The sequence below is a fragment of the Melanotaenia boesemani genome, chromosome 3 (genome assembly GCF_017639745.1).
Source record: "Melanotaenia boesemani isolate fMelBoe1 chromosome 3, fMelBoe1.pri, whole genome shotgun sequence".
Taxonomy (NCBI): Eukaryota; Metazoa; Chordata; class Actinopteri; order Atheriniformes; family Melanotaeniidae; genus Melanotaenia; species Melanotaenia boesemani.
Window position 1 is genome coordinate 4,149,876 of NC_055684.1, and position 20,380 is coordinate 4,170,255.

The 20,380-nt window shown below is 37.9% G+C and overlaps 1 protein-coding gene across 3 annotated transcripts in view; it reads left to right on the forward strand.

The window, feature by feature from the left end:
* Positions 1-20,380, forward strand: part of LOC121637452 (contactin-4-like) — a 229,672-nt gene that overhangs the window by 80,660 nt on the left and 128,632 nt on the right. For all 3 annotated transcript variants that reach the window (XM_041981642.1, XM_041981641.1, XM_041981644.1), the window contains exon 4: positions 381-556. In XM_041981642.1, the coding sequence (XP_041837576.1) occupies positions 381-556 (176 nt within the window). The remainder of the gene's footprint in view (positions 1-380; positions 557-20,380) is intronic.

The following is a 20,380-nucleotide window of genomic DNA, read 5'->3' on the forward strand; positions in this document are numbered from 1 at the left end:
CAACGATAATCAAGTGAACGGGTCTTGAATGCACAAGCGTGAAGGCAAGCTTGCAGGCATTTGTTTTAATTGTTGAGCCATAATGATTAAGCAGGAATTTTATATGGTTTGACTGGCGGTTGGCAAGATGGATGGCCTGCAATGCTGTCTGTTCTCCGAGAGTCAGAGCCCTTGGCATCATAATGGTTTGCTGCTGCTTTGATTAAAACTAAGCTGGGGGGCATGATCCCTGGACCCTTTCCACCTTTTCTTGCAACACAAATGTTCAAGTCATGTTCATCTTGTACTTGGGAATGTTTCCATCGCCCGAGTCTACACTAAACAATGTTTAATTTGTTAATTTGCATTTTAATTTTTTACTTTTTTTTTCTCTCTTTAAGGTGGAAATTAAATGGAACAGAAATTATTCCCAAAGCTGGATCTCACTACAGCCTTTCTGGAGGCAACCTCAGAATCAACCGTCTGAACAAAGACCAGGACGCTGGAACGTATCAGTGCCTCGCCTCCAACTCTTTCGGGACCATCGTCAGCCGAGAGGCTAGTCTAACCTTCGCATGTGAGTTTTTCTTATTTCTCTTTTGGGGAAAACTTTTGTGTCTTCTGCACTTCCAGTGAAGAAAGGTCAGAGGCAGCAGAAAAAAAGAGGCCAGTTCCAGCCAAGGATAGCTTTGTGTATCGTTCCTGATGATGTGCTCAAGACAGGAAAACAGTTCTCTGGGGACCCATTAGTTCTCTGTGTATGGCTGGAGTTTACACCAGTCATAGCTGCAGATCAAATATCAACCAACAAAAAAGATGTCAAAAATAAAGAGCAATATGATCATTTTAAAAAGCGCCTGGCTTCAGAGCTCTTTTTTATTTTCCTGCTAAAACTGCAGCTTTCTTTGGTTTTATGGGACTTTACTTTGAGTCTGGTGGTGGAGACAAAAACAGAGCAGAAATCAGATCAAACATGTAAACACAAATGTGTGGCCCAAATGCAGCATGTGGCCAACAAAGAATCAATGAAATTGCAACTAATTTAACAGAAAATAATATGAGGCCATTTATCATTTCTGGTCGTAGTTACAACAGCTTCGAGTCAAACTACAAAAGGAAGTCTGATAACACACATTCAATTGGAATGAACGACCATGTTTTTTTGTTTTTGTTTGTTTTTGTTTTTTCAGGTTATGTGTTTGTAAAATATGTTGAAATATCTACTCTGTATTGGCAGCTTTTTCTCACTGTGGAGTGATGGACCCCAAATAGTTTGGAAAATGCATTATAAGCTTTTCCAGATTGCTGTGCAGCAACAGTTGCTGATGTCTTTCCTCTTTGGCGTTGTTTGAACACACCTGAATGCTGCACAGCAGCAAACTGAAGACAATCTGAGGTGGTCACACCTGTTGATGAGCAGTTAATCATTTACGTTTGATCTACTACTTAGCGTCTTCATTGCTTTAGAAACAAGAAGGGTTTACTTACTTTTGATATGCTGCTTCTGCATTTTGACTTAGTTTTTGCTGAATTCTTACAAAATGAAATATGTCATGTGTTGTCCACCTGAGGCTGCATTTACTAGTGATGAGTGGATCAACAATGAAATATCAATGATTCTGATACCAGCGGTCCATACACTAGAATAAATTTTCATGTTAAATGTCAATATTTTACTAATATTGGGAAAAAAAGTATGGAGTTTATCACTAACTGGAATACAGTGGGAAGTAAATGTATGGTCAGGATCTCGTCTCCATTACACCCAGTTGGTAGGAACTACTTTTCTTCCACCTCCCATTTGGCAGGGTAGCGGCGTAGTAGCTCAGTCATGTGTGAAACTGGTCGGCAATGGCGATGCAGGATGTGCATGGGAAGATGAAGAGTTTTATAGCAACACCACAAACCTCTTTAAACATCTTAGCGTCATAACAGAGAATATAATATGTTACGATGAGGAAGAGACAGAGGGGACAGGTGCTGCTAGGACAAGACAGACGTCACTCATGGTGTCGATGCTACAGGCAGGTATTATGTGGTACTATCAGGTATTATCAGGTACTATTCAGGAACTATTCCGGTACAGAGGGAGAAAAGGTGGAGCTGTGTAGCAATGATGCCGAATTTTGGGAAAGTGATTTCCATGTGTCTGCTAGGTTCAGGTTTTTGTGTTGATGTTCATTTTGTTCAGATGTGCAGTAATAAACATGGTTATAAGTCATGAAATTAATAAATTCTACAATAAATATCTGTATGAGTTAAGCTTGGGGTGATATGTGTCCCTGAGTTAACCTCACATCAATTCAACAGCCCTGGATTCAGTCGGTCTAAATGATCAAATTCTTTTTGTGTCAGTGTAGGCTGCTTTCAAAGTGAACGAATGTACGAAGGAAAGAAAGAATGGATTTAACTTACCTTGCATAGGGTTGGAAAGAAAATCAGGGATATCACACATTGTTAACTAATTTTACCAAATGTTTTTTACTGTTGAGTAAAACTTTTAAATTTAAAAAGTACTCTTCCTTTTTTTAAATACATCTGGGAGTTGTTTCTTTTTAACTATGGATGCATCTATACATGAGATTTCTTTGTGATTTTCAGTCATGCACTACTTTTATAATCCTGTTAGTTATTTGATTATTTAACGTGATACCACTTAATGAATAATATACTAAATCAGCACTTTCAGCCTCTTATATACTTCATTTTGACTAGTTTCACGATAGATTAGTTGATGGATCTTGATAAGTTTGCCTGACAGCTCCTGGTTTTCATATTCCTGAAGCAGCATTGGGTCGATTAGTCCCGGCTTATGTGCCAGTTGTTGATCAGGCGTAAATGATGACATTCACAGCAAGTGAGTGATCGCTTACTCAGATTAGATTCTGAGGTTTACCGTTTGGGGACAAGGCCACCAATCTGTCTTGGTGCATTTGTTTGGTCCTCTGGATCCAGTGGAAAGTCAATTCATGATCTCATTCTGCTGTTGGATTTCCACTGATAGGATGACAGTTCCATCAATTGCTGCGATCTGACCTTACCAGCCTTCAGTTGTTGTCGCAGTGGGGGCATGCATTGAGTGTATGACTGAGTGTCATCTGTCTTCTTTATTACTCATGGTATAGCTTAATTAACTTCAGAACAAGATTAAATGGCGAGGGTTCATGGGATTAATTTAAAGGGCAACTGGAACTACATCAGAATGTTGTGTAATTTGATATAAAATTTTAAAGGCACATGAGACAAGAAATAACTCAAAATATTGATTTAGTACTTAGTAAAAGTATATTTTATGTTTACAGGTGAAGAATAAATAGGTGCAGTGATTTATTGAAAGATATACAGTATATTAGGCAAAGAAGTGCAATTCAAGTGAACTGTAATGTAAATCTTTGTCGGACCACCTTCGTTTTTCAACATAGTCTGAACCCTCTTAGGCAACCTTTCTTTAAGTAGTCTTCAGGAATAGATCTCTAGGCTTCCTGAAGGACTTTCCAAAGCTTTTCTTTTGTTCTGTGTCAGATGATCCCATACTGCTTCAATAATGTTGACTTCTGGCTTCTGGGGAGGATCCATCCCTCCATCAGACCTGTTGCAACTGATTTTCAGTCCAGTTCTTGTATCTTGGGTCATTTCCCTTCCTTAAAAATTGCTTGATGACAACCTCGTTCCCATAGAGACTATTTCAGATGAAGCTTTGGACAACAGTAGATCAGCTGAAGGTCCAGATGCATATCTCAGGTCACGTGTTAAGTCATTGCTGGATTATTTTTCTAAGCTTAAGGACATCTTTTACTGATTATGAGTAAAAACAGCAATATAAAAGAAAACACAAAAAGAAAAAGTTTGAAAAACCTTCAGAAAGCCTGGAGAACTGCTGCCAGCACCGCTTTTAAATAATAAATGAAGAAATATGGCGTGACTCAAGACATTTTGACAAGACTACAGACCAGTCTTTCTTAATGCTAGGGTACCCAGGACTTGTATATTTTGGATGTTTCCAACTCAACCTGATTCAGATTAACTGAACCAGACGTCAAGTTCTTTGCAAGCCTGCTAATGGGATGTGCACGATTATTCGACGGTCAATTAGTCGAAACGATGCACAAAGTCAACAACTTTTTTAAAAACATAAGTTTTTGTTTGGGTTATGTCAGAATGAGAGATATGGTGCTGTTTAAAGCGCTGCGTTAAAAGAACAGCGTGGCCCCTTTAAGGTCGAGCGAGAAAGAAACACACAGCACATCAGCTGGTTTGACGCACATGCAGAGACAGAGCGGGGACATTGCAGTAGAGTTAGCAGTGAGAAACTGGCTTAGTTAAGCTACATAAATTAAGCTTAACTGTGATGGACTGACGACCTGTCCAGGTGTACTCTTACTCTCACCTGCTAGGCTCCAGCTTCCCTGTGACCAAGCGGTATATGGACTAAGCAGTATAGCAAATAGATGGATCAGCTTCAGCAATAAACACCACACAGCTCCTTTAGTTTCAGTAGAGTCCCGTGTTTGCTTCACCACTGCTGGGTAAAGTGTAGGGAGCTAAGCCTGAAGCGGCCTGTTGCTTCATCCTGGAGTAATCACCTCTCCTCCACCTCCCGACCTCGGGTTGGAGGCGTAGTATATATACTAAAAATGTATGCATGCCCAAAAGCTGAAAAAAACAAACAAACAAAAAAAAAAACAAACATGCTCATTCACACCTCCAAGCAATTTCTCCTTTAAAAATCACAGACTACCTGGAAATGTGAGCTTCTGAATTTTAATTTTTGTTTAGTGGCCACAGCAGTGGAGTCACAAATAAAAGAAAACGCTATGTAATGTGTTGATGTGTGGTGCAGTCTGTCAGTGTGAGTGACAGGACTGTAGTAGAAATAAAGTAGAAGCACTCAAAGGGCGCAGACCTCCCCCAACACATTTTTTTTTTTTTTTTTTTGTATGTGCCAATGATAGTGGATATTAATTTTTAATTAGAAGCTGTAATGACAAAATTATTCCTATCTCCCAATAGTAAACACTCCTTTTTTTATTTTTTTTATTTTTTATCACAATCGGTTATGAGTTATGTTGCTAACACACCAAAGCCCTCAAATGCATGACTTGACGAAGCTAAATAATAAAGATATGGGCATTTATACATACATATATGTATATATATATATATATATTATGTCATGCAGTGTAAACTATGTTTTACACATGCAGAGAGAACATCAGGCTGATGTGCCGTATCCTTCAGTTCTTGAACAGTCGGGGATGGGAGGTAGTGAGTACGGGGAGGTCCCGACCCGACGAGGGAGATGTGGTTGCTGAGCTCTGGCGGTCCCCAGCACAAGTGTGTCAGGTGCACATAGCTCATCCGGAAGTGGTCAGGTTCTGACCGAAGCTTTACTCCAAACACAAAGGAACACTATCAGCACCGTTAATGTCATCGCTGATGAACATAAAGAAATCAGAGTTATGATGTGCATCACCGAGAGAGTTATGTGGGACACATCTAATACATTTAAAGATCTTTAAAAATTAACCTCTGCATTGTTCTCATCTCAAATGCTGCAGAACATCCTCACTGATCCTTGCTCCCATGTAAAGCCATCCTGTCAGGGAGGGGGCAGTGGGTTGCGGCCATCATACTGGGTGGGGTAGAACGGGGGGAGACTGTTTGCTTCCCACCTTGGTGTCAATTAGCGGTTTAGGCTACAACTATGATCATAAATTCACCAGTTAATTACCACAGAGTCCGGCCCATTTCTCAGCTCCAGGGTCTCAGATTTGACTTGTTTTATATATATTTTATATTGCAAGATGTTTATGGAATAGTTATGGCTCACTACAAGCCGCAGTACAAATAACATTGCTGGTTTGAATGTTTAAGATAAAATGGATCTATAACTGATGCTTGGTGTGAAGTGAAATTAAATGTGTGGGAGGAGTATAATGCAGTCTGGCTGCATTTCACTACCTCACCACCTACAGTGTCGATTTTCCCTGCCTTCAAAATGTCCAGATGCATGGGTACCGCCACGTTTATTTTTTATAGATCATAACTTTTGCATGGGGAGTGGCTTATGCCACTTTCAGGCCCCGTTTTGTGCATATGCCACGTTCATAAATGAGACCCCAGAGCAGCACAGTTACTGTACTGCCAAAGAAATGTTGCTTCAGGAGCAAAAAGACCAGACGGAAAGAAGGAAAAGGAAGAAAGAAAATAACTGCTTTTGTTGTTGCTGAACACTCCTGTAGGTGTGGTGTTTAGCTCACGTAGCATGTCAGCCGTCCCATAAACACAGCCAGCCCAGGTTTGATCCCGACGTCTCCCTGACCCGTGTCCTCATCCACCTACTGAATAGTAAAGGACACTAGAGTCCACACAATGTTAAAAAAAATAATACATAAAAATGGCTGTGTTTGGAACACACATAATATACAACCACGTCTCACACACATTTTACAATTTCCCTGTGGAGAAGTATTTTTACATTTATATTGATGATGTCATGACAACATCATGACTAATCATTTTTAGTTGGCCTGACTAGTCGACCTCAAAAATCAACTAAAAAGCCCATATCTACTAATAAGCCATCATTCTGTGTTAAAGTACAGAAACATCTAAAACCTGCAGGGCGGGGGCTCCTGGGATTTACAAACACTGCTATGGACTAATACCAAAGTAATTCCCTTTGGTCATGACCTACATACAAAGAGGAAGTCACTTGCTGTAAGACGGGGATGTCCAATTCTGGTCCTCAGTTAACACTGTCCCACAGGTTTTAGATGTTTGTTGCTTCAACACACCTGACCCAGATTAATGTTTCATTAACAGACTTGGGCAGGAATTGACAAGGAGGTGAGAAGATTCACTTTGAATCAGGTCCATCGGTCTGTTATTTCCTTTCCATTATCGCTGTGTGGGATGTTTATGAGCTGCAACTTTCTGCCAGAAGGTGTGTAGGCACCGACCAGTGGCAGCTTGTGGCAGACATGGCTGAATGAACAATGTTCAGTTCAAGTCTCGATTATCATCCAGATCAGACCTGTGAATATGTAAATGACATTTTCTCAGCTTCTGCCTCACTTCAGCTGTCATGTTCCATGCAGTGATAATAAACAGCTTTGATATTATGGATCTCTAAATTGTAAAACTTAAAGAAAACAAGTGAAGATGTTGGTTTTCCAATGAGCAGGAGGGACGGATGCGTTTACAATCAGTAACTTGTTCAAAGTCAGACAGTATGAACTGAAGGCAACTTAAGTTCATTCTTCATGCACAGGTACATGCAAAAATATGCTATTCATGAGATTCCCTTGTCAGGTTCACACTGTTCACACTTTCAGCAGAAGTGCTGTTTGAGCTCTGTTCCTACCTCTTTGATAAAGATTGTGACCTTTTGCTGGTAATTAGAAAAAAGCAAAATGTGTCTTTTTTGCACATGCTCACACCTCTAATAAGTACAGCGGTAATGACAGCTGTCAGTGAAAAAGAAAGGAATCTCTGCAGTAAAAATGCACATTAGCTGCAGCTAAAACCCAAAAGATGTAAAGGTTGTCAGACCTTTAACAGTCCCAATCCAGCATCTACCTCCTGGATTTGTTGCATGCAATGCAAAACATTTATCAGTTTGGTCAGATTGTTATCTGTCAGCTGTGTCTTTTTAGGCTGCATTACCGTGGCCCCGTATCAGGGGCTACATCTCCTGAAGCTTGCGTAGTGTATTTATGGAGATAAGCAACTGATCTTAAGAAAGATTTGATTTGATAAAAATTACATATTTGTAAAATCTCTAAATATGTGTAGTATTTGTAAAAAAAACTTGCCTTTGTATACAGAAGAGGAGAAACAGTTCTATTCACTCATATAATAGATAACTTACTGTGTATCGTGTGATAGTCCTGTGACAAATACATTATATATATATATATATATATATATATATATATATATATATATATATATATATATATATATATAAATGAGAAATTATTGCCATGATGGCCTCTTGGCATCAGTCAAAGTTTCAGTCAGCTAGTTTCTCAAAAAATCTTCTGAATCAGGACCACAGTTGATTGTTTTGTCTTAGCTTGAAGGTCAAGTAATTCTCTGTATTGAACTTGATCTTTAAATTGATAATGAAATTTTGATTGTGTCGTTTGGGGCACTCGTGCTTTTAGGAAAGCTCTGTTGATCAGTGGCCATGTGCTGCCTTCTAATTCAGTCATTTAGTTCTGAGTCTGGGGAATTTCTGCTTTATCTTTCATTAAATAGGCATCAGCAGTGCCTTGATCTTGTTTCAGGTGAGTTATCCTCCTAAAATACATCATTGGAGGTGCTGGATTTGAACTGTAATAACACTTCAAACCAGTGTATAGGTCTAAAATTTAAATTACACCAAATTTCAAAACTAAACTCTAATGTCCTCTTTTGTATGACTTTACTAAACAGTTCTTTCTGACCTTGAACATGTTGAACATTTATTTGCTGGAACAGGATGGAAAATGCTCTAAAATGACATTCCTCTGCAAACAATTTGTTGGTCCAGGTGCTCCACGATACCTTCAAGGTTATCCATTGAAATTGGAGGAAGTCCAAATACTTACAGCATTTCTTTCCATGTCACAAACTTTTGATGGATGATGATACTTCCAGCAGGGCTTGTAGCTGTCTTCCTCCTGAGGCAAAGATAACTGATGGGCAGTCGGCGCCCCCACTCAATACTCACTGCCCTTGATTAGTATGCCCATCGATTATGTATCAGTGATTATGTAAGAGATGCATGCTCATAATTCATACTGATGAACAGGCTGTATTTTCAATATTGGCATTACATTGTGGGTCTCTTCTTTGGGTGGCTGTGCTTCGAATGCAGCAACTCAAAAAAAAAAAAAAAAATGTTAGAAGGTCTAACGCATCAAGGGAAATGGAGCTTGCCTTGACACATCCAGCTTCTCCTGGGAGTGTACGCACAGTTACAGATATTATAGATAAACAGTGCCTCATCACTGTATGAGAAAGTCACATTTTGCTAAAACAATGGCAGTAACAATTCCAGATGTCACGAGAGAAGGTTTAAAGCCTTGAGGGGGGACAAAAATACCTCATTTACATGCAAATAAATCCTGTAGACTCTTTTCAGCTGGTGTGATAATGCAGAGAGAGTATATTGACTCAGTTAATGAGGCGTGAATAGCTAATAGGATATACTCTGGCTTTTACTTCTAACTTCAGCACACTATCAAGATATCACTCCTGGGAACCTTCTGTAAAAGCAGAATATGATGGTCTGAATTTAAGTGTCCAGACCTGAAAGAAGTAGAAACTGAAGGGGAGTACGGTGGAACAAAGAAAAGTCTTTCAGACTATTTACAGTCTTTAAGCCTTGCTTGTCACTTGGTCTTAGAATCACTGTTCAACAGTGAAATTGGTTACAAGTCACACAGACTGCAAAATAGATGTCTAAAATAACAACAAGTCCATAACAAGATAACCTTGCGATTCAGGTTGTGCAGGCAAAAGAGCAGAAGTTGAGCGTGACAGCTGTGCAGGTAGGGCTGATTCACGTTGCTTTTAGAGTGGCAGGCGGAGAGCTTTAAAGTATTTCTAAACGCGGATTTATACTCGCGCGGCGTCTGCGGCACCACCGTGGGCTCCGTGGAGGCCTGACGTGCACTCCTGCTACGCAGACGATTACGAGAAAGTACTCCTTTAGGATTGGTCAATTTGGGATTAGAGTTTCCGGATTTCTGGATCTTCTTGCTGAATTTGTGTGGTAACCGCCATTTTTAAAAACTGTCATTAGTGGCAACATGGAAACATTGAATTTAGCGTTGGATTGACAGTTTTTCACCAAAATTTACCGTGATGTCGATGTGAGAATAAAATCCAGGCTGATGCTTTGTCTGATTCATTCATCCTATTTACATGACAGCGTGTCGTTTTGATTGGGTGGTGTTTTTTCCCACAATGCCACTGGTGAACACAGAGTATTCCTCTAATGCTAACTTTAATGTAGCATATTGAGCTGGGTTTAAAAAAGGATTTATCAATTTCAATTGATTAAAATTTTCTAAATACATTATAGATTCATAAAACTTGGAGATTGATCTTTGTACGTCATCTTTTCCAACGACATGAACTTACTCTCACGACTTACCGACGCTCGGCGAGATCTTAGCATATAAACACACAACTGGTTTCCTGTGTCGCCTCCGTCCAAATTCACACGTTTATATTCGCCAGTGTGGATTACATTCACCTGTAAAGTATTTTGCAGCATATTACTGCTCACATTATTCAATTCAATTCAATTCAAACTTTATTTGTATAGCCCTTTTCATACATTGTCATGCAATACAAAGTGCTTTACAGTGTAAAAACATATATTAAAAATCTAAGAGTGGAATAATGCAAATGCTATCTATTTTACATTTGAAATCACACACATTCACACACACACACACACCCAAGCGCGCAACACACAGCACAAACAGATGATGCCACTCTTCTTTTCATAGAATTAAAACTATTCTTTCTAGTTCCTGTCTCTTTAACTGAAACGGTTTAAGAACAAAGTTTGAGAGAGAGATCTAAAAGACAAGATAAAAGACGATTGATAAAAGACGATTGGCTTGACACCACTGTGTTAGCCACGTCATCGCGCACGTATTTTAAAATTAACCCGATATGGTCATTTAAAGTCACATTTTCTCTAGAACAGGTTTACACTTTGTCCTTTTACTAAAAAGTAAACAGTCTGATGCTATTTATCTGATTTACATGACGGCGTGTCATAGCTGCTCTGCTGTGTGTGTCCACGGCAGAGAGCACACACAGACACCTGCACGCACACACATGCGATCCTATTAGTGTAAAAGTAGTCAGATAGCATCACAGTCGTCATGGAAACGCAGACCAAGTATTCTTTGTAGGTTTACAAACATCACGTTATCTGAGATCTGAACTGAAAGAATATTTAGTTTGAATGAAACAGTTTCATCAGGACATTTAAAAAGCTGAGCTTTTTTTTTATTTCGTCACAGCATTTCTGGCTGTGAATCTGGGAAACACTGTTCTGGTATTTAAGAAATTAATATAGATGCATCAGATCAGAATACTACAGTAATCTGATTACTTCCAGATAACTGATTTTGATGAAGTAAATGAATTCAGTGTTTTATAGAAATGTTATCTGAGAAAGTCTTTAATATTTAAGGTGTGACACGATTAGCTGTAAATAAATCAGTATCAAATCGAATGGAAATAGGCTGTTGGGAATCAAATCACTTCAGGAAATTAGTGACGCTACCCAGCCCTAGTTGCATAGTTATTTTATATCATTTACTTAATGTATTTAATTAGATATAATCTATTTCTATTTATACATATTTTTATCATTTCTGGAAGAAGATGAAGGAAATATTTTTTTCATTTACATTTACATTTCTGTTTCACATTATTGTCATAAGGTTGTGGTTAATATCCAGCAGTCTGTAAATAAAACGGTATTATAAAAACACAGTTACAACAAAGAAATGATGACAGGGTTTGGGATAATTTGTGTTTTCTTGCTCTGAAATACTTTGCGTATATTCAAATTATTATTATTAATTTTTTTTTTTTTTACGTTTTGTTAAATGGCCAGACAAAGACTTCAGATAAAAAAGACATTTCTATCCATGATTTCAGGTGTATTTAAAGGTTGCGATTTATTTAGAAAAGAATGTTCCATTGAATTACAGCAGCGTTTCTCTCCTGAAACATTTCCAGACTCCAGGTGGAAAGGTTTTAAAAAGGGTCACATTGGTTAGTTAAAGCCGTTTTTATCCACTCATCCTCTATTCTTCCTTTATCCTTTTTTTAAATCCCGGGGGACCTGAGCCTGTCCTGACTAACACTGGCTGTGAGGAAGACTCCACCTGGAACATGCTGCCAGTCCCTCAGTCTAACACACAGCGGCCAGCAGACACACACTCAGATTTCTGTCTGCATTTGTGCCCATGACCCTGCAAACACTGCATGCTGTGTGCGCTTCTGAAGTGGATGAAGATTTTTTTTTCTGAAGTAGATGGTCCTGTGTGGATGAGGGGGAAACAGGATTTTTAGAAATACCTGTTTTTTTTTCAGTATTACTCACAATGCTGCTCCATCCCAGCAGCCATATGCTGTTTTACTCATTTGTTGGGTATATCCAGCTAAAAAGTAAAAATAGTTTAACAGTCCTCTGATTTCATTTCCTTACAATGTTCAATCTATTTCCGACCAGACTGACAGAGAATAAACTTTGACCCCTTGATGTCTGTTAATGGCTCTTTTTGTGTTTGTTTATTTTTCATATTATCGAATTAATTTATGCTGTTTATTTATCTGCTTTAGTTTACTTTTATTTATGTCTTTATTTTTATTTTATTTATTTATTATGTCTTTATTCATGAATTATTATTCATTTTAATATTTAATAGTATTTTATTTCCATTTTTTCCTCTTTTCTTTGTGCAGCCCTTGTGCCAATGTGACTTGACTCACTCACTTTTGTCTTTTTGCTTTTTTCTTTTTGTTTGTTTGTTTTTTTTTTGTTTGTTTTTTTGTTTGTTTTTGTGGCCGAAACAATGTGAAGCTTCATAAAGTTGCACTTTCTAACTTTTCAAGCTGTGGTAACAAAGTGTGAAAGCTGTAGTGTGTAGACCCAGGCACCTGCACATGCTTATTATTGCCATCATTATATTATCCTCCATCCACTTGCAGAGCAGCAGGTTGTGATGAATCTAATGTTCACGGTTGAGCAGGTGTGTTGAAGTATGATTAGTTGTTCTGGCATTTGGAAAGCTCATATGTCTCGGATGCGATCATCAGCTTAATCTGGATCATTGTTTGTAATGCCAACCCAGCTTTGCTATAATTGATGCTAATGGATCTGGACGGGACATCACGTACTTATCCAGAGATAATTAATCATTGTTTGCCACTTTTTGAAGATTACACTCAAGCTTTTCTATGACTCCTTTATGTCCCGAATTTAATAAAACTATTTTCAAGCTTTCTTTTAAACAACTGCACCTCTGTGTGAGTTTAGAAAGGCATGCCTTTGGTCTGCCCACCCATCCACTGTAATGTCACCCCTCCTAGATCTAAAAGAAGTCAGCCGCTCCATATTGTAAATTATGCTTTTTGCTGCTCCCCAAGCCTCGGTCTCAACAATGCTTCTTTTGCTGTTTTTTGGCTGCAAAGAGTGGATGGTTAGAGGTGGGGCAGGGTAGGGTGATGGTGGATTTTGCCACTTGCAGCATGCTTTCAGCACGATGCTTTCAGTTATGTCTGCCGCTGTGGACAGGGACAGTGAGCGGCTTTAGAGAGCCAGACATCACCACATCATAAATCACACCAGCTTTAATCTCAGCCAAAAAAATAAATAAAAAATAATCCCAAAAAGACTTTTTTGGTGGAGGATTCGATTCAGTACTTTAGATGTCCCTAGCTTTTGTTGACTTTGTTCTTTTGGGATATTTTGGGAAGGACTGGGGGGCTTTTATCTAACCTTCTGTAGCGGCTTTAGATGAAAGTAAGTGGTGAGGTTTGTCTGTGTTTTTGAGTGGCCCTTCCAAAAAGAAGTATTTTGTCCATCAGTTCAAACCCCCTTTGATTAAAAGCGTCTTCTTGCTTTGCTGTACATCCAGAAGAAGAAAAAAGGACTAATGTACAGCCAAGATAATTCATTTAACTAAAGGGGCGCAGATAAAAAAATAAAAAATAAAGCAAATATACCAGTGACGTGCTTTCATCAGAGATCTCTGATCAGCGACAGCAGCCAGCGATAAAGCCCTCTGACAAGAGGGAAGCCAATTAGCCGTGCTACAACATTAATCACCTTTGAGTGGCAGTTTGCAGATAACAGCGAGCATTATTCAAACAGCTTCGGAAAGAGGCGAGAAAAATAAACCCCCTAATTCAAGCATCAAGGCTAGATTTGTTCTGCACATCATCAACCTCAGAAATCCACAAATGTTCCCACATCAGTCCTCTGGCATCATCCTTTAAGTACCTTTACGTCTTGGTCACCGCCCCACCAGACTTTTTTTGGAGGCGATTTTTCAAGCCCGACAAAAATAATTAAGAGGGACAGTGATTTGCTGTGTATAAATGACAGCAGAGAGCAAGTTTGTCATCCCATCTGTGGACTGCAGCCTGATGCTCAATAACTTCGTGAGGGGATGACATGTTGTTTTCCAGTGTGGAACGAATGCATAAATCAAGCGAGTGGATTAACATGCGAGGGCGGAATCCGAGTCAGCCATCTGAGTTTAGATTATTTTACAATCTTTTGAGGTTAAGGTAATGAGAAGCTATCAGCACGTTACAAGAAAACCCTGATGGTTAATGTTGCTAATCTGGGGGAATGAGGCCATGTCTGCATTAGCCCCTGTTTGTGTCCAAATGTGCACACACTGCTTTATCTCAAAGTTTAATCCTGCACTTTTCTCATTTTGACAGGGTGTAAATAATTCACAGCAAAGATGTAGGACACAAGAAACTGCAATGTGAATCACGCAGTGCAGTGCAGGAAATGCAGGCATTAGTGCAGCAGTATGGTTTACATCTGTAACATTGATAGTTAATGATATAAAACAGAAAATGCATCAAAGATGTCAGAATGTCCAAGACGGCCTTAAATTAGACTAATACTGTCAGTAATTTCCTTAAAGATGCTGTAAACCGGAGAGAGACCTAAAAGATAAAAAAGCAAACTTATGCATTCACCTGTCATGTGTTATCTCAGCTTAGAGGAGTTTTCTCTTAAATTGTTTTATTTAAAAATAACTACTTTTATTTGCCCAAAGCAACAAAGTGACATTCAAGGAAAGAAGAAGGAAACCAAAACAAAAAGCTTTTCCTCCAATTTCAAAAAGAAAGACAAAAGTCATGAGTGGTAAACACATAACTGCAAATAAACATGAAGTTAAAACGGCCACATTTTTCACATCATTTATGTAGTTGTGGTAATTTACATATTTAGAGCATCTTTCCTACTGAGAAAACAACCATATAATATGCTGCCTGCTCCAATTCCCATGTAAATGAAAAGATGTAAAATAACGTAAATTAAATTAGTGTGATCTCTGTAGCATTTAAGCTAGGAACAGAAAACCTTGGCATATCCTTACAAACATCAGTACATCGCAGTCTGAACATCATCAGGTTGGAACACATTTTGTTTTGATGATAAATATATATATATATATATATATATATATATATATAAATATATAGGACTCATGTAGAGGACCAAAGCTTAAGATGAACAGCCGCCCAGCCTACCCAGGGCAGATGGGAGGGTGGGCGAGTAAAGAGTATATATAAGAACGTACAGGCTTTTTAAATCCCAGAGCCTTAAAATTCAGGATACTGAAAGAAATAATCTGGGAGAAGTAAAAGAACACATTCTGTGTAATACAGTTGCATATTCTATGAGCCAAAATACAGAAACTGTATGTGCAAAGCATGCAAACACACTCTCACTGCTTCCATTGGGGTTAAGAGGCTATGTAGAGGTAGGGATCAGCACTCGATTAATTGTCCACCAGGTGTAAAAATAACAGGTGCACTCTATACAAAAGTTTTTGCTGTTGCTGCCAATTCGTCTGGGAGTGGTTATAAGTTCATTTCCAAACTATATGCAGTCCATCATTTTACAGTGAGAAAAATCTTTCAAGGGAACAAAACATTCAAGACAGCTTCCAGTTCTGGCCAAGATAAGCTCATGCTGCTCAAAGAAAACTGTAAAATCTCAAGAGCTTCATAAGCACAGTCTCAATTAGCATTGAAATGCAGCTACAGGACCAGGACTCCCAGAAGTCTTTGTGCAGACCATGAACTCTACTGAGTTAAATGTGAGGCCATCTGTCTGACAAGACAATGATCCCAAACACTGCAGTAAATCTACAACAGATTAACTGAAATAGAAAATAATCAAAGTGTTGTAAAGTCCAAAGTCAACCCGATTGCAATTCTGAGAGCTTGAGAGAAACAGAAACGGAAACAAACGCTGCAAACATCAATGTAAAGAGTGGACCAAAAATCCTCAAGCAGAAGCAGCACAGACCTTCTCCGAATCATTATTTATTTATTTATTTATTTATTTATTTTTTTGCTTATTTTGACCATTATTTTTAATTTAGAAACTCTAATGACAAAATTATCCATATCTCCCCACAGTAAAGCATTTTGGTTTAGTTTTTATTAATTAAATAGTGACACATTTAAATCGGTGGTGTTTTTTTTTTTTTTCCAGGATTTTATTTTATTTTATTTTATTTTATGAACTAGAATTTTGGATAAAACATTGCAACACAAGACTGGTCAAACACAAAGTAATGCACAGCAGTATAAAATAAACATGAGTGATGACAGTTTACCCATCATGTTCACCCTTTCCATTTCAACCATTCCCGGAGAAAAACATCCGTCCTCCCACCAATATAATATTTTATTTAAGTCAGAACTACCAAGATCACTGTTTCCAAAAGTTATTCTTGCCAACATTAAATTGTTTGAGTCACTTCTTCATGTTGTGTAAAAGATTCTGAGAATTTCCAGTCAAATATATTCCTGGTTTTACTGTTTACATCTTCCTTCACTGATGTTTGCGCATACCTGAAAATCTAAATTATCCTTTATTTCCCACAGACAATGAAGCAAAGTACCAATATGAATTTTACATTTAGGACAGGTTTGTTATACTAAATAAGATGATATGGTTAAAAGTGCATATTGTTGATCATGCAACTCTTTAAATCTCTTGCATTATGAATTTCTAAATTCATAAAAAAAAAAAAAGTATTTTGTCCCAAACTCCATTTTCTATTATACATTTCAGTAGAGTAAACCAAGATTTTCTCGACCTCGCAGGTTTATTCATGTTCAAACTATATATCTGAGAGTTAAACTTGGATCAAAGTTTAAAAACAGGCAGGTGAGAATCACCTATTAAATCCAGTGAGTTAGATTGAAAGAGTGAGCATCTTCTTTTTCAAACAACTGAATATGCTCATCAGTTTTTTTTGCATTATATTTTATAGGGAAACTCTCACAAACACAAACATGTACACAAACATCATATATTACAGTTTTATATTTAGTCATTCATGAGCGATAACCAGGGTTCTGTTCTCAGTAAGATAAATTGGAAACAATAAAACTGAAATCCCTTAAATCTCTTCCTTTTCACACCTGCTTTGGTTTAGTCGAGGCCATGGTGGGAAAATTTCCAAACATCCGGTTGAAACCTGTGAAACCCTGTTGAAAGTCCAGTGATTCTCAAACTGTGGGGCAGACACCCCAAACAGCGAGTACTGAGGCATTGCGTGGGGTAGCGCATGACTGGAGTGCAAAGAGTAAAGTTGAATAAACCTGCTCCATGCAGGAGTGTTAAGCAGCAGGAGAACTCTCACACTTCCAGTGCTGTCAGTTTTTTTTTTTTGTTTGTTTTTTTGTTTGTTTTCTTCTTTTTTTTTGGATCAGATAGCAATATTATACAAGAAGGATAGTGAAAACATTACTGACAGGCAAAAAAAGGCAGACAAAGCATATCTAGCAAACACATCAGTCAAAAAAAAAGCACAGTAGTTCACACACTAGTAAAAGTTCACTGTTCCAATTTGACGTATATTACCTGACCTTATAGTCTTCTTCATAAATCAGTGAGCCGGTAATTTTACACTGAGATCACTTGGAGCTGAACTAATCAGTAATCTCAGCGGAAAGTGGACTGGTTGCAGTTTTGTTAATGTGCAGGTCTGCAGAGAGAGCGCTCATGTCCACCCATCCGCTCGCACTGACATGACAATATGCAGCGTGTTGCAGAACAAGGTTAATCAAGGTTAATTAACACAATTTGGAGAATGTGTATGGATAAATCTGAGACACCACACCAGCTATCTTTGCATGTTAATTTACAGTCTTTAATTTGTTTCCAGACTTGAATATTACATTTGCAATTGAAATCTTTTCTATGCAGCAGCCATGCTAAATGTGATAATAAAACAACATGAATACTAAGGACAAATTAAAATAAAAAATATTCAATTCAGTTTTGTAGAAATAAATAAGGTGGCAAAGAAAGAGATGTATAATAACTGCACATCAGTTTTGGTTTTTATATATTAGAATCTTTTGTAGATCTTTGGTTAAACTACTAAACAACAGTCAAATTGAACTGTTACACAAAGAGGCATAATTACCTTTCATTTTCTCAGACCATCAGTGCAGAGATTAGCCTTCATGTGACGTCTAAATTACATTTACCGTGCAACACACCATTAGTGAAGTCAGTTGTTAAAAGAAGTGCTGCTGAAGACCTGCTGTTGTTGCCATCAGTTGTTGGAGAAAACAAGTCCAGGTTAACTCTGTTTCAGGTGCTTTGTGATGTTCAGTAGTGATGGGCATCCTGAATGAAGGTAACCTGATTACCAGCAGAGCTAAAAGAAATTCCTCGTGTTACTTCTGTCAGCCATTGCTGTTAGACTCATATCAGCAGGTCTTTGTTAATATTTTGTTTTCGGTTTGTTTTGCTTTCTTTCTGTTATGGATTTAGTTTATGGTGAACTTTGTTATCCACTCCAATTATCAGTGCAGAGTACAATAATAGTCATTTCCTTTTCTATTATGAAAAGTGTCTTTGAATGCAATTATCCAACAGTTTCTAATTTTAGGTTGTCTGTTCCATTCACCATGTCATTTATACAGATAAATATAAACATACAAATAGTATAAAAGAAGGGCAGGTGTGATCTGAGCGCAGGTGGTTCTAAACTGCTGAGAGGCTGCTAATAAGCATTTGTATCCATCTGTTTAGATGAGTATTTTAATTACTCCTTGTAGTGTTGTACTGTTTGATAATTTGTGACAAATAAAACCTCCCAAATAGTGTCTTTTCTGCTTTACATGATGTGAAAAAGTTAAATGACTACAAACAGAAATTCCACCTGGTTTCTTAAAGGCCAGATCAATATTATTCTAAGTTTGTCACATCACAGGAAAATATGTTATTAATGATAACATCAAACATGAGTGGTTTAAAATATCCAAATAAACTAGGTGTCTAAATTTTAGACAGACTGAAGGCCAGGGACGGAGCTAGAGGGGTGACCAGGGTGGCACCTCTGAAATCTGAACTTTCACCTCTCTAGTAGTTTCCTAATTATTCATTCTTCATATTTCTAGAAAATACTTTTTAAGGGCTTTTTGTTGTTGTTGTTGTTGTTTTGTTTTCATCTTAAAAGTCCCAACGCGGCCAAATGAAAAAAAAAAGAAAAAAAAAAGGAATTAACATAAACTCAATTAATTAAGATTTTTACACTGGGACTGAAAATAAACTAAAAACATGTTCAAAGAGTACATGAGTACTCAAGCTGACTAAGCTAGCAGTACATGATACAATTTAATTTAAACAGGGAGCTAGCCAAGATGCTAGTTTGTTTTAACGTAGCTACAGCATGAAAATGTGGAGAAATGTGTTCTCTAACAAGTCTCATTTTATAGGGAAGATAAAAGAATGAAGAGGAAGGGAGATATTTCTGACTTTTTAGTAAAGAGGAAGGACACAGATCAGGTGGAGACAGACCCCAACCCCACTATCAGCAGCCCAGCATCTCCCAACATGAAGCTAGCCACTTCAGGACCCCGTCTACCACCAGACAGGAAACCAGAATCAATCCCCTTCTACCACATCAAGCTTCACATACTCCACCCCAAAACAAGCAGCATACCTTTCTATGGACCTTTTTGAACTAGTTGCAGATATTTCCACTTAAGGATCCTGATTGTTAATCTAAAGATGTTTTATTTCTCATGTCTCTCTAATGTGACCACACACACCATCACAACAGTGGAGGTGGGTGTGTGTTAGAGAGAGGTACACAATCATTTCTTTTCTTAGTATATGAACCCCTTGATAAATTCTTGCCTACCCTCTGCCTCACCAATAAATAAGTCAGCTACAGGCCAAACATTTTAGTGGTTTACCATATTTTATGATGGCGGGCCTCCTCTGTGAACAATGACAAAATGACCTCCTAATGATACACCCTGACAAGTAATAACTGACTTTAATATTATGATAATAAAGAAAACAAAAACTAAATAATATGTGTCAATTATTCATCTTCCTTCTCAACATGAAGCTTATAAGGAAGCATCTGGTGCCTCCTAACGGGACGTTTTCATATCATATTGTTGGACAGGAAGAAGTTGCACTGATAAATGACCCTGGAGTGCTAAGACCTAAAAAGTAAAGTCAACAATGAAAAGTGAGGTGACAATATGAACATTGAACTCGACATTGGCTTCATCTTAAAAGTCCCAATGTGGCTGAATGCTGAGATATTAGGGATGCATGCACACAGCTCCATTCATA